Below are 13,928 nucleotides of genomic sequence, written 5' to 3'. Positions count from 1 at the left end.
AAGTCTGCAATTTTGTTATTTCATCTCTTCAACAATGTAGTAATTTCCAAGTTGTGGCTCACTGCTCTTGTTCACATCATTAATGACAAAATCCCCTTATACAACTAAGTATTTCCAGCCTCAGATGATGACTAGCTGGAGGCCTTTCATCATAGCCATTGTTTGGCTTGGTGGTTGGTTTCCTTGTAACATCTACCATGAAAATTAATATTGACCGACTATCTGGGTCTGTAAATCTCCCACCACTCTCTGTAGGACTAGGATTATTTTTGTTGCTCCATCAAAGTTAAATTATATGAATCCCGGTGAGATGTGGAGGGGGAAGGCTAAAACAATTTAATCTGACAGGCTATTCTCACCTAACTCACTATGGGAGCAAATGCTATTTACTTAGGTCTGCTAATTATTTTGTAGTTTTCAGATTTAGCTTGTGATGGAATGGTCTGTCAGAATAAATCTTATTAAACATTACATGTTTGTGTTATATAAATAATAACATTCAAAATATTCTTGGGGGTTTGGTATAGGAAAAAGGAAAAGAAAAGGATGCTTGATTATAATTTAATAAACAAATAAAAATAAATGGGAAAACTACTTTCTGTGCACTTTTTACAATTGAGTTGATGAAACTGGTAATATAGTAAATGTATATGGGAAATAGTTTCATCAAGCTTTACATATTGTTTAGTCAAACATTTGAAAATAATACTCATGAAAATTACAAAATACCTCAAATTTTAAGCCCCTGATGTTTTAGTGACTGTTCACAGTAAGCAGCAATACTTGATGTTTTTATTTTCTGGATTGCTTCCATTCACTTTGATCATTCAATATATTTCTTTTAAGTCATTAATTAGAATTTTGTTAATTTTGCAGGAACCAAAATGGAGTAGGGTTGGAAGACCCTGATGGTATATGGGCAAATGTTGCACAGTTCATTGAACAACTACGCACAAGTTCTTCCACTACTCATGAGAAGGAGCTGATCACCCAACGGCTTCTGAATATAGCAAAGTCAGGGAAGGATGCAAGGATAGCAATTTGCTCTCATTCACAGGCAATTCCTTTGCTTGTTGCACTCCTTAAATCTGGAACATCCACTGCCAAGATCAATGTAGCTTCAATTTTAGGGGTCCTATGTCAAGAAGAGGAGTTAAGAATCAAAGTTCTGCTTGGAGGTTGCATTCCTCCTTTGCTTGGACTGTTAAAACTTGGGTCGGTAGAAGCACAGAAAGCAGCTGGAGAGGCCATATATGCTGTTTCGTATGGCAGTCTGACAGATCATGTTGGGAGCAAGATATTTGTGACTGAGGGTGTAGTCACCTGTCTGTGGGATCAACTTGGTATGAATTGCAATCAAGACAAGTTTGTCGACGGTCTTCTAACTGGGGCATTAAAGAATTTATGTAATAATACCGAAGGATTCTGGAAAGTAACTATTGAGGTTGGTGGAGTGGAAATCCTTGTGAGATTACTCTTTTCTGGCAATCCAGTTGCTCAAGCCAATGCATCTTTTCTCTTGGCTAATCTGATTTTGGGTTCTGAAACTAGCAGTGTTCTAGTGGATGAGGCTGGTGCTGTTAAATCTCTGCTTAAGCTTTTAGATTCCAAAAATGAGACCTCTGTACGTGCTGAGGCAGTTGGTGCATTGCAAGCTCTTACCTCCAAGTTAAAGAGTGCAAGGAAATCTCTAGAGGATGCAGGTGGCATTCCACTTCTGATTGGTGCAATTGCAGCACCTTCCAAGGAGTCTCTGTATGGAGAATCTGCCCAAGCCTTGCAAGAGAATGCCATGAAGGCATTAGCTAATATTTTGGGGAGTATGTCTTCTGTAGTTTGCAGTCTCGGAGAAACCATCAGAAGTGGCAGTAATGGTATTCAACTTGTTGACACAATTGGTGCTTTGGCTTATGTACTGATGATGTTTTCTGATTCAGACTCAGAAGATTCCATAAATGTGGTTGAATTGGAGGGCCTACTAATCACACAACTCAAGCCAGACGTGCCAAGGCTTGTGCAAAAACATGCAATTGAAGCCTTGGCTGGTTTGTACGGCAATGTTTACTTCCATAGGCATTTGTATCATGCAGAAGCAAAAAAGTTGCTCATTGGTCTGCTTATAGGGGCTAGTATTGAAGTGCGCAGAGAGCTCACACACTCATTAAAAATCTTGTGTACTACTAGTTCAGATATCTGGCAATCTCTTAGAGGACGAGAAGGGGTTCAGCTGTTGATATCACTGCTGAGTTTATCTAGTAGGCAACAACAAGAACATGCTGTTGCTCTACTTTCTATTATATCTCTAGAAGCTGATGAGGGCAAGTGGGCTATAACAGCTGCAGGTGGAATACCTCCACTTGTGCAACTGCTTGAAACAGGCTCTGTGAAAGCAAAAGAAGATGCTGCTCTCGTGTTACGAAATTTAATTTGTCATAGTAGAGATATTCGTGCTTGTGTCCAGAGTGCAGAAGCTGTTCCAGCCTTCTTATGCCTGCTGAAAGATTCTAGTACCAAAGGTCAAGAAATTGCTTCAGAGGCACTTAGGCAACTAATTGAGGATTCGAATCCTAATACTTTCAGCCAGTTGAGGAGTTTACTTTCAGGAGATCATCCAGAGTTAAAGGTGCACATACTCGATGTGTTGGGCCATATGCTTTCATTGGCATCTCTTGAAGACCTGGTTTCTGACGGAGCTGCTGCTAACAAAAGCCTTCATGTGGTCTTGAATTTGCTTGGATCTGCTAATTTGGATATCCAAGAGAAAGCTGCATCTGTTCTGGCTGATGTTTTTGATGTCCACAAAGGCATTTCTGCAAGTCTTGATAAACTGGAGATCATTGGCCCTTTGATTAGTTTGCTACACAGTGGAACGGAGCGTATTGCCATTCAATCTGCCAGAGCACTTGCAGCCCTTTTTGTATCAATTGAAACTAATAAGCAGATGTCTTTTCTTGCGAAAGATGCAATTATACCATTATTTAATCTCACAAAATCTCCAAGCATATCTGCTGTAGAGATGGGAATAGCTGCTTTAGCTAATCTTCTATTAGATGGACAAATCGCTAATGAAGCTATCGCAGATGATGTTATTCCTCCATTGACGAGAGTATTAATGGAAGGGACTCTCAGAGGAAAGCAACAAGCGGCAGATGCATTAGCTAGATTAATATGTCATGGGCCAGTTGATCATGTATTCATTGAGGCAATTCACCGCTTTGGAACTGTTCTTCATCTGGTCTCTTTCCTTTCTAATACAAATTTGAAAGATAAGATTAAAGAGAAGGTACTTGAAGCACTTTCCTTATTGTGCAAAGAACAACATGGTGGAGCAGTGAATCATCCTCTATGGGAAGTACTTGTGGAAGCACCTAACTGCTTGCAGCCATTGGTTACATGTTTGGAAGTTGGCATTCCACCAGTACAAGAAAAGGCAATTGAAATTCTTTCTAAACTGTGTCGAGTCACACCTGTAGTTCTTGGAGACATGGTTACAAAAGCATCAAGTTGCATTAATGGACTTTGTGATTGTATTTTACATTCTTCCAGTTTGGAAGTGAAAGTTGGAGGAACTGCTGTTCTTATTTGCGCTGCCAAACAACACAAGCAGAAAACAATGGAAGCTCTTAATGGATCAGGAAACTTCAGAGAGCTTGTCCACTGTCTTGTTGATATGCTTAAGATAAGTGCAGACATTAGTGATTGTGAATTTGTTAAAACTGAGGAAAATAGAAAGTACAATAGCCAAGAAAGGCTCATGGAATTGGATGGAGAAGCCAAGGTTGAACCACTTTCAGATCTTGATCCTCAATCTGTCACAGCAGCTAACTTTGCACTGTGGTTGCTATCCATATTTGCATCACATGATGACGCATGTAAAATTGCTATCATGGAGGCAGGCACAGTTGAGATCCTGACTCATAAACTATCATCTTACTCTTCAAATTCATGTCAGGTATGATTTTCTCTCAATTCAGACTTTCTTTTCTTCCTCCATCTTCATGCATGTTTAATATCAACATATAACTTCTTTCTCCTTGGATGCACATTTTTGCTTTACATTTTTATTTGTCACATGGTGGACTTTTGATTGTGGGAATGAATTAAAATTTATATAGTTTTGGCCAGACTACTTGCTATTTCATTTAAATCAACTAATAATATTGAACTGCTAGTGTTTATTAAAGTTTGGTTTGAATTGAAGTCTATGCAGGCTTAAAGAAAATATCGGTATGCTATGACAATTAATTTTTTTTCATCTTCTAACAATTCTCATCTCTTATTATTGAGAGCTTTCTAAGGCACTCTTTTATTATTAAAATTTTGTTTATTCTAGCTCATTTTGTGAGCTCTTCAATGCCCTCCAGAGGCGATCTCTTAAGGTTTCTGTTATTAAGGTAGAGAGCTTCTTTTATTTTTACCAGGCACAGGTGGAGGTCAATGAAGGCATTTGGGTTGGTGCATTATTGTTGGCACTCTTGTTCCAAGACAGAAAAGTCATTGAGACTGCTGCTACAATGCGTGCAATAGCATCTCTTACTCATTTGTTAAGTTCTGAAGAAGTAATCAACAAATACTTTGCTGCACAAGCATTGGCTAGTCTTGTTTGCAATGGAAAGAAGGGGACACTTCTTGCAGTTGCAAATTCTGGAGCAGCTGGAAGTCTAATCCCATTTCTTGGTACCATGGACAGTGACATAGCCAATCTTGAGATGTTATCAGATGAATTCTCTTTAGTGCATCATCCTGATCAAGTAGTTCTAGAACAGCTTTTCCAGGTGGATGAAATTAGGGTGAATGCAACTGCTCGAAAATCAATACCTGCTTTAGTTGAACTACTAAGGCCCATGCCAGATCGCCCAGGTGCACCTCCATTAGCACTCAACATTCTATCCCAGATTGCTATAAGCAGTGATGCAAACAAACTTGCTATGGCAGATGCAGGAGCTTTGGAAGCTATAACCAGGTATATATCATTAGGTCCTCAAGATTCAATAGAAGAAGCTGGCACAGAGTTGTTGCGAATCCTATTTGAAAATTATGAGCTTCGGCATCATGAAGCAGCAAAAGGTGCTGCAAGCCAGCTTGTAGCAGTTCTGCGATTAGGTTCACGGGGTGCTAGATATAATGCAACTAGAGCTCTTGAAGAAATTCTGGATGCCAAAAAGATAAAATCCAGTGATACATCAAAGAAAGCTGTTAAACCATTGGTGGAAATTCTTATCACAGGATCTGAGAAAGAACAAGAAGCTGCAATCAATGCCCTTATCAAGTTATCATTTGAAAATCCTGCCAGGGCACTAGCCATTGCAGATGATGAAAACAATCCTGTGGAATGCTTACGCAAGATTTTATCAACTTCCTGTTCCTTGCGATTGAAGGAAAGTGCGGCACAACTTTTCTGTGTTTTATTCAGGAACTCCACGGTAGAAACTACATCTGTGGCCTCTAATTGTATCGAATCTCTTGTAGAACTCCTGAAGACAGATCACATTGCAGTTCAGCAAGCAGGGGCTTGTGCACTAGATAAGCTGTTGGATGACAAACAACAGGCAGAATGTGTTGTGGCTTGTGGTGCTGTGATACCTCTTGTTCAATTAGTGTCTAGTACAAGTTATCCATTACTTGAGGCAGCCATTAGTGCTCTGATCAAGTTGGCAAAGGACCACTCACTTTGCAAGATTGACATGGTTAAAGCTGGTGTAATTGATTATGCTTTGGAAGTTATGCCAGTTGTTCCTGATTCTCTTTGTGCTCTTATTTCAGAGCTATTTCGGATTTTAACAACTACAAGCAGTATTGCCAAGGCTGCAGTTGCTTCCAGGCTAGTGGAGCCTCTTTTTATAGCTTTGACTCACCCAGAGTTGAGTACATGGGGACAGAATAGTGCACTGCAAGCAATTGTAAATATCTTGAAGAAACATCAAGGCTCTCTTGACTTGAAACTTACACCGAATCAGGCCATTGAGCCATTAGTTATGCTTCTTGAATCACCATCTCAAACCGTACAACAACATGGTGCTGAACTACTATCGCATCTTCTTGCTCACGAGTATTTTCAACGTGATACTTTAACACAGCATGCTGTTGTTCCACTTGTACGGCTTGCGGGTATTGGTATTCAGAGCTTACAGGAGAAGTCAATCAAGGCACTGGAAAACGCATCTATCAGTTGGCCAAATGCAATTGCCGAAGCTGGTGGCATTATGGAGCTATCAAAGGTCATCTTACAAGTTGATCCAAGACCACCGCATTCATTATGGGAATCAGCTGCCTCAGTAATTTCAAATGTTTTGCGTTTTAGTTCACAATACTATTTTAAGGTGCCTCTTTCTGTTCTAGTTGAGCTGTTGCGATCAAGCTCCGAGACAACTGTTGCAGTAGCTCTCAAAGCACTAGTTGTTCTAGAAAAAGATGATGCTTCCAGTGCTGAAATGATGGCAGAAGCTGGGATTGTAAAGTCACTGTTGGGGCTTTTAAGGTGTCACCAATGTGAGGAAGTAGCATCTGGTCTACTAGAGGCCTTGTTCAACAATAGCAAAGTGCGAGAAATGAAAGTAGCCAAGCATGCAATTTCTCCTCTGTCACAGTATCTTCTTGATCCACAGACTAGAGCCCAGCCTGCCAGATTATTAGCTGCTCTTGCACTTGGTGATCTTTTCCAGCATGATGGACTAGCCCGGACAAGTGATTCTGTCTCAGCATGCCGTGCACTGGTTAGTCTGCTTGAGGATCAGCCTACAGAAGATATGCAAATGGTTGCAATATGTGCATTGCAGAATTTAGTTGCACACAGTAGGACAAATAGGCGTGCAGTTGCAGAGGCAGGTGGTATACAGGTTGTGCAAGAGCTTTTAACTTCAAATAATTCAGAGATATCTGCACAAGCAGCATTGCTGATAAAACTTCTGTTCTCCAGTCATGTACTCAAAGAATATGTTTCTAGTGAAATCTTACACTCTTTGACAGGTAAGAGAGGCTCCAATATGGTCGGAAACATGAAGATTATTTATCTCAATTTTCATTTTTAATTCCACTTGATTCTTTGAGGTTTGTAATTTCAAATAGGATACACATTTTCTTTTGAAAACATGATAATAGTGTAATCTTGTTAAAATCTAATTATTAACAATAAAGGACAATACTTAAAAAATTATACAAGTAATAAATTTAAATTTTTAAACATATGAAATATATTAACAATAAATCAGTATACATAATATGCCCTCAACAACATTCATATTCATTCTTTAGGTGTTTTTATTTATCTGATCCAACTTGGAATTTATTAACATCCTGTTACAGATGGAGTGGGGCATGACTAAGCTCAGAATTTTTTTCCCTTCATTTAAGATCATACGTCATCTTCCAATTCTCCAATTGCAGTTTGTTCACTTGACAACTGGGTTTCACGTTCTGCAGCCAATACCATTTTTCCTCACAGCTACTGCTAGACCCTCTACCCCCATTACCCAGCTGCCCAAGTTTTTGACATTATATTCTAGGCTATTTTCTGTCTGTCTCTGTCATTCATTCATTGCACTTTTCCTATCACATCCAATTTGCCATTCTGCATTTTTAAAGTGCCATATCCTGTTTGGCCTGCACTGTCCCCGTTTGTGACACTTAAAATATACCATTCTCACCCATCGCATGTTCTCCATAAAGATCGCATGCATACAGACTCCATTCTTCTTTTGTCATCCTTTGGTTGTATATTTAGTACCCCCAAAAAAATCTCTGCAACAATAGCTGATACCACAAATCTGGTTTCCCTAGTTTGGTTGCCTGTAAAAGCATTGAAAACTATATAGTATATATCGATCTAAGATTACAAACATATGTGAAGAAAACTCAAAAATCAATTTAGGATATAAATTGTAAATTTCCACTCTTTAGATAATATGAAGAGGAATAACATAGTGATTAAGGAGTCTATAAATCACAAAGTACCTCTTCCCTTGCAAAACAAGTCTTCTTGTTGAGTCACTATAATTTCTAATAAGGTTATTGTATTACTAATTTTTATCGCATACTAGACTTCCAGGTGTTTCAAATAAATGTTCAACCCATTAATTTTTGCTTTATGTCAAAAGTTATTGACGCCTCATTTTGAAGACGAGATGCTGAAAACAGAATTGAATTACCAAAAGGAATACTGCCTATCATATTCAATGGTTAAGGATCTTTCAAACCTGTGATATAACTGGCAATGACAAAGGAAATCACTCTTGTCCAATCAAAACTGCTCAATCAAATCAGAGCCACTTTGAAAAGTGCCTTCTAGATGTCTTTATCCGGAATATAGGGGACCTTATGCTTATTACCAGCTTCACAACCTACCTGGAATTTCTATGTGCCTCGAGGACTGATTAGTTTTTTGCCTTCTTTTGTGGGTTAAAGATTGACAAGAAAAGGATTATCTTTCTGGGAGGATTTATTGACTCTGGACTTGCAGAAATAGCACACTTGGTGTGATTTAGACTGGGCCCAAAAGTTAAGTGCAATGAGCAAACCAGCTTAGTAAGAGCTTTGCAAAATAGTCCCTAAAGGTTGTCTCTTCAAATTGCAAGTTTAAGGATCAGGCTCTTGTTGGAGGAATGGAAAGGCAATTTATAGCATTGTGTCAAAGGACTTGTATATGCAAGTTAGATACCTCAGCTATTGCTCTACATCTGAATAAGAAGTGTAAAAGCGTTTGCAGACCATTCAGTGATTGCTCTTCTTCTTTGGAAGGCTAACTCTTCATCCAATTGGGGCAGTGAAAACATGATTGCACAAAGCTGCTGTTTCAGATGCTTTTTCATTCTCTGTGGAAAAGAAGACACAGTTATGTCCTTTTGAGCAGCTTCACTGCCAATATGTCTTGGATGTGGTCATAGTCTGAATCCAGCCTCCTTTTCATTTTTCCTTGCTTATAGGGGTCCTCTCTTTTGAATTTATGGATTGCAGTTGCAGGATTTGATGTCATGCTCCTGGCAGCCATTGATGTATTATGGAAGAGAGGATGTACGGGAGGACACTTTCCTATTGTCTTAGGGAAGTTGACACATTTAAGCAAGACCTGGCCTTGTCAGAGTAAACTATATGTGGTCTTGTAGAGATATCAATTACTTTCATGATGGGGCACAGGCTTGTGTGCTTTTATTCCTTGCTTAGAGGGAGAGGAGAGGATTTCAATCCTTGTTCAAGTGATGCAACTCTTATTTTCATAGATGTTATATAAGATGCATTTACCCCAGAAATAAAAGGATTAATATTAGATAACATACAATGGATTCATCATGCATAAAGGGACTGATGGGGAAAGGCTTGATTTTCTCACAAAACATTGACAAAGCTAGAAGAGTTTTCAAACAACTATAGTTGTCCATTAGACCTCAAAACTTGAAAAATAAAGTAACTCAAGGACAAATTTAATCTAAATGCAATCACAAACTGAAATAATGCAAATATCAGCAACATCAATATCAATGTGAACTCAAGTCATAGCTAAAATATAATAATCTGATCCAGATGATTCATGAAGGATGTATATTACATGTGCTATGACAAACTATATATATACAAGCAACTTAGCTTCTGCCAAATTGACTGTGGCTGTCAAGCATTTAAAGCACTCAATAATATATATAAAAGAGAGTAATAATCTTTTTGTCATTCTTACTATATATATATATATATATATATATATCCTGACACAGTTTTTGCCATTCTTGCTTGGTGTCAGAAATGCAATCGCTGCATGAATATTATTGAGTATTACTCTCTCTCATACATATATGAGCAACTCAGCTTAAGTAATAATATTCATGCAGCAATTACATTCTGTCACCAAGCAAGAATGGCAAAAACTCTGTGTCAGTATATGAGCACGTCAGCTTCGGCCAAATGGTATGTGGTCATCAGGCATTTAAAGTGTTCGATAGTATTCATGCAGCAATTGCATTCTGACACCAAGTAATAATGGGAAAAAGAGTATATTCACTCTTTCTCCCTCCCTTGCGCTTTCAATGCCCAATGACCACAGACCATTTGGCTGAAGCTGAGTTGCTCATGAAATTTAAGTGGTCAAGAAGTTGTCTAGTTATGGAAAGAGAAACTGTTTACAGGAGGGTCCATTGAGTTAATATAAGAGACTCCTGGATTGAAAGGGAAAAGGTTATATTTTAAAGGTCAATATAAATGTGACTCTCCTCTCGCTTTTGACTGCAGTTGACAAACATGTCAGAAAGTTTATGTCAAATTCAATATTTGTTTGTCTCACCTCTCTTCTTTTTCAGCAGTCAATGATGTCACCAGCGATTCCTTCCTTCAGGCTCTGATAGAGATATTTAAAGTAATTTGTATCCTAGTCTTCCAGTCTTCATCAGCCATTTCTCTTTGTAGAGTTTTTTCCCCCCACATGACCATATGTATCGGTTTATTAATGACCTGTGTCATTGTTGCACTGCTTCATTTTATTTCTAGTGCATTTGTTCCTATATTTTTGCTTCCCAAGAGTGCTATCTTCTTAGGACATGCTTTTGTAAACTGGTGTATTCTCAAGTCCATCTATTGACTTAAATTTGGTCACTTGTAGACATTTATATTCTTATAACATAGTTCTGGTGGAGTTGAATATGCCCCGACCTATACTTTTTTAGTTACGTATTGAATTATGTTGATGATCTGAAAGTGTTTTGTCAACATTGAGCTGAGGTTGGTTTATGTGCCAGCTTTCTCAAATACCATCTCAGCATAGGAGTCCCATTGAACCATCATAATCTTAAGGTTCCATCTTGGCGTTCTTCATAGCAATACACTTAGTTTAATTAGTCTCTTTCTTAATAATTCCTCTAATTGCAATTTTAGTTCTATTAATTTGGTTGCATTCATTCTATAATATGGCTTAGACATAGGTTGAACTCTTGGTAAAATTTTAAACTCTCTTAAGAGGTATCCCAAGTAATTCATTTGGAGATGCATTTTTCAATTCTTGGTGAAAGGAATTTTTTTTCTAAAGTTGAGGTATTTTTTTCTTCTTCTCATTTAGTTTAATCATGAATTTGAACTTCTTTCTTCTTTATTTAGAACCCTATCTTTTTCTCATCTACTTCAAAAATGTTGCACATAGTATTCTCATGAAATATTTGCCCTTAGTTTTATTTTATAAGACCACCATAAGGCTTAACTGAGTAAACGTACTTCTCTATTTTTTTCATCCAATTTCCACTCCCTTCACCAAACTGTTTGAATAAAATTTTGGACGGTAATTTTTAGAAGATGATTTACTCAGTTTTGGCCTTTTTATTCTTCTTTGCAATCAGTGTGGACAATAGCAATGGAACGTAGGATAAAATGCTTTAAATTTTCCTCTTATGGAATCTGATTTTCTGTGGCAGTGGTATTGGAAAAGGAACTTTGGGCAACGGCCACTGTCAATGAAGATGTTGTCAGGGCTATTTATGCTATTTTCAGTAACTTTTCAAGACTTCGTGAAACAGAAGTGGCCACCCTTTGCATCCCACATTTGGTTGGTGCTCTACAGGCTGGAATAGAATCAACTCAAGAGGCTGCTTTGGATGCATTATGTTTGCTAAAGCATTCATGGGCGTCTAGTCCTGTGGATGTTGGCAAAGCACAGGCTATGGCTGCAGCAGAGGCAATTCCCATACTACAATTGCTCGTCAAGTCTGGTCTCCCTCGATTCCAGGAGAAAGCTGAAAGCTTGTTACAATATTTGCCAGGAACCTTGACTGTTACCATAAAGCGAGGCAATAACTTGAAACAGGCTATGGCTAGTACTAATGCATACTGTAAACTAACATTTGGCAATGGTCCTCCTAGAGAAACCAAAGTGAGTTGCATATATCTTCTTCTTTTCAGGTGTTAGTTGAAAATATACTTCTCGTTTTCCATAATTTTCTTTATCATCTTTACAACAGTCCTATTAAAAACCCGTATAAATGTCCTTTTGATTTAGTAACAGAATATATTGTTAAAAACGGACTTTCTAACTCAGATCTTGAATCTCACAGGTGGTAAATCAAAATACCTCACCAGAATGGAAGCAAGGATTTGCTTGGGCATTTGACATGCCTCCTAAGGGTCAAAAACTTATTATTTCTTGCAAGAGCAAGAATACCTTTGGAAAGGTGAGCTATATTTCTTTTGTTAAGACATTACTGATGGCTAATCTGAAATATAAATGCTTCAAAAAATCTTACAGAAAAAAAGGTTCCTGACCAATTTATGTTCCTTACTTTCAGGTTGCTCTTGGAAAAGTGGCTATTCAGATAGACCGAGTGGTAATGTTGGGAACGATAAGTGGCCAGTATACATTAATCCCTGATAGCAACCGTGATGGTACATCACGAACACTCGAGATAGAATTTCAGTGGTCCAACAGGTGACTTAAATATAGTATCCCCTCACAAGCTTTTTGCGCTTTGTAATCACTAAGAGTTGCTACACATGGCATTTTTCTGTCTCTAGAGTTGAGAATGGAGAGCATGTAACGAAAATATGTACTAGATTATGCAAACTCTGCATGTCTGCCATCAGTCGATTTCATTTCTTTCCACAGACAGTGCCAATCCTATATTATCTGAGAGGCATTGATGTTGTTGCTGCTTGGATAGTATTCTGTCAAGTATTAGGCTTTCAGAGGCAGCCTGCTTACTGGATTGAGTGCAGCATGATCGCTTTGGGAAAAACTCTTAACATTAAGCTTCACGTGACAAGCTGCTACGTTGTTGAAGTTCAATAATACTGTGCATGATTCCAATGGAAAGAAGGCACACATCTCTCATGTCATTCTTTCTCAGTTTCCTCATGGCATAAGCACATAAATTGTACAAGTCCACATAAATTGTATTTATTTCTACGAATAGTAAGGAGGTCAATTACTTTCTACTGGACCTCTATTTTCTTGAACAATGAAATCAAGATTTGAATTTCGGAGTGTACGGTTCTGTACACTGTTCCATAAGAAATTATGTGTTATAAGAATTTACAACATTCACTTTCATAAATGTGCATGTAATTATAATTATGTCTGGAAAGATTCTGGACCTGCCAATAAATATAAATAACTGTTTTATTCTGGTCATAGTTTAAATATTTGTGACTCAGCGAAACTAACTGGACTAGGCGACCTTGGAAGAACTTGCCAAAACTCAGCAAGTGATTGTAAACTGTCCATTCATGATGGAAAATGCCTGAAACTCTCCCATACACAAACTAACAGCAGACATTTAATCAGCTACTCCCGATCAGACGACGTGCCCTTGACGGACGGCTACTGGAAAATGTGCGTACGGGATTTGCCCTTTTTTGGCATTTGGGATGTGCTTGGTCGAGGGTATCTTAAAACGGCGCGATTCCTGCATTCCATATCTTTCATATGGTGTCTTTACAGCTTCGAGCGAGTTTTTTGCTGAGTTTTGCCGCGCGCTTGGCAATTAACTCATCGATTTTCAAGAAAAAGTTGCCCCCGAGTTTTTGGGTGAGTGATTCGTAGAGTTTTATTTCACGAGAACTCACGAGTTAGGCGAGTTATTAATATACGATTCTGGTATTCAATTAATCATGCAGACTGGAAATAGCTGCAAATAGATGTTACAGTGTATGGTTTCTGAGCTTGAATTGATCCAGAAGATGAGCTGTATTACTACTTGCAGGGATGAGTCAAGTTATAACATGGTACAACGCCAGTTACTAGTTTGTCATCTCAGCGTGAAACTGGACCTGCAGATAATTACAAATAACAGTTTTTATTGTATGATTCAACTCATCACACTGCTTGGATCATTTTTCTCCAAAACAATTAGCCGTAAAGGCGTTACGGTAGATTGTTTCTGATCTTAAATTGACCCAGAAGATGGATTTCCTTACCACTGGTAGGAATGATCCAAAGCATAATGCCAGTTACTAAATTAATTCATCAA

General features: G+C 38.2%; 1 protein-coding gene across 4 annotated transcripts in view; it reads left to right on the top strand.

The window, feature by feature from the left end:
• The window catches only part of LOC131070756 (protein CELLULOSE SYNTHASE INTERACTIVE 1), a 77,237-nt gene extending 64,147 nt beyond the window's left edge, over positions 1-13,090 (top strand). For all 4 annotated transcript variants that reach the window (XM_058006394.2, XM_058006395.2, XM_058006396.2 and 1 more), the window contains 5 exons: positions 877-3,952; positions 4,422-6,966; positions 11,382-11,836; positions 12,018-12,134; positions 12,249-13,090. In XM_058006394.2, the coding sequence (XP_057862377.2) occupies positions 877-3,952; positions 4,422-6,966; positions 11,382-11,836; positions 12,018-12,134; positions 12,249-12,392 (6,337 nt within the window). In that variant the 3' untranslated portion in view covers positions 12,393-13,090. The remainder of the gene's footprint in view (positions 1-876; positions 3,953-4,421; positions 6,967-11,381; positions 11,837-12,017; positions 12,135-12,248) is intronic.
• Positions 13,091-13,928: the final 838 nt, after the last annotated feature.

The sequence above is a fragment of the Cryptomeria japonica genome, chromosome 2 (genome assembly GCF_030272615.1).
Source record: "Cryptomeria japonica chromosome 2, Sugi_1.0, whole genome shotgun sequence".
Taxonomy (NCBI): domain Eukaryota; kingdom Viridiplantae; phylum Streptophyta; class Pinopsida; order Cupressales; family Cupressaceae; genus Cryptomeria; species Cryptomeria japonica.
This window is presented reverse-complemented; position numbering and strand designations above follow the sequence as displayed.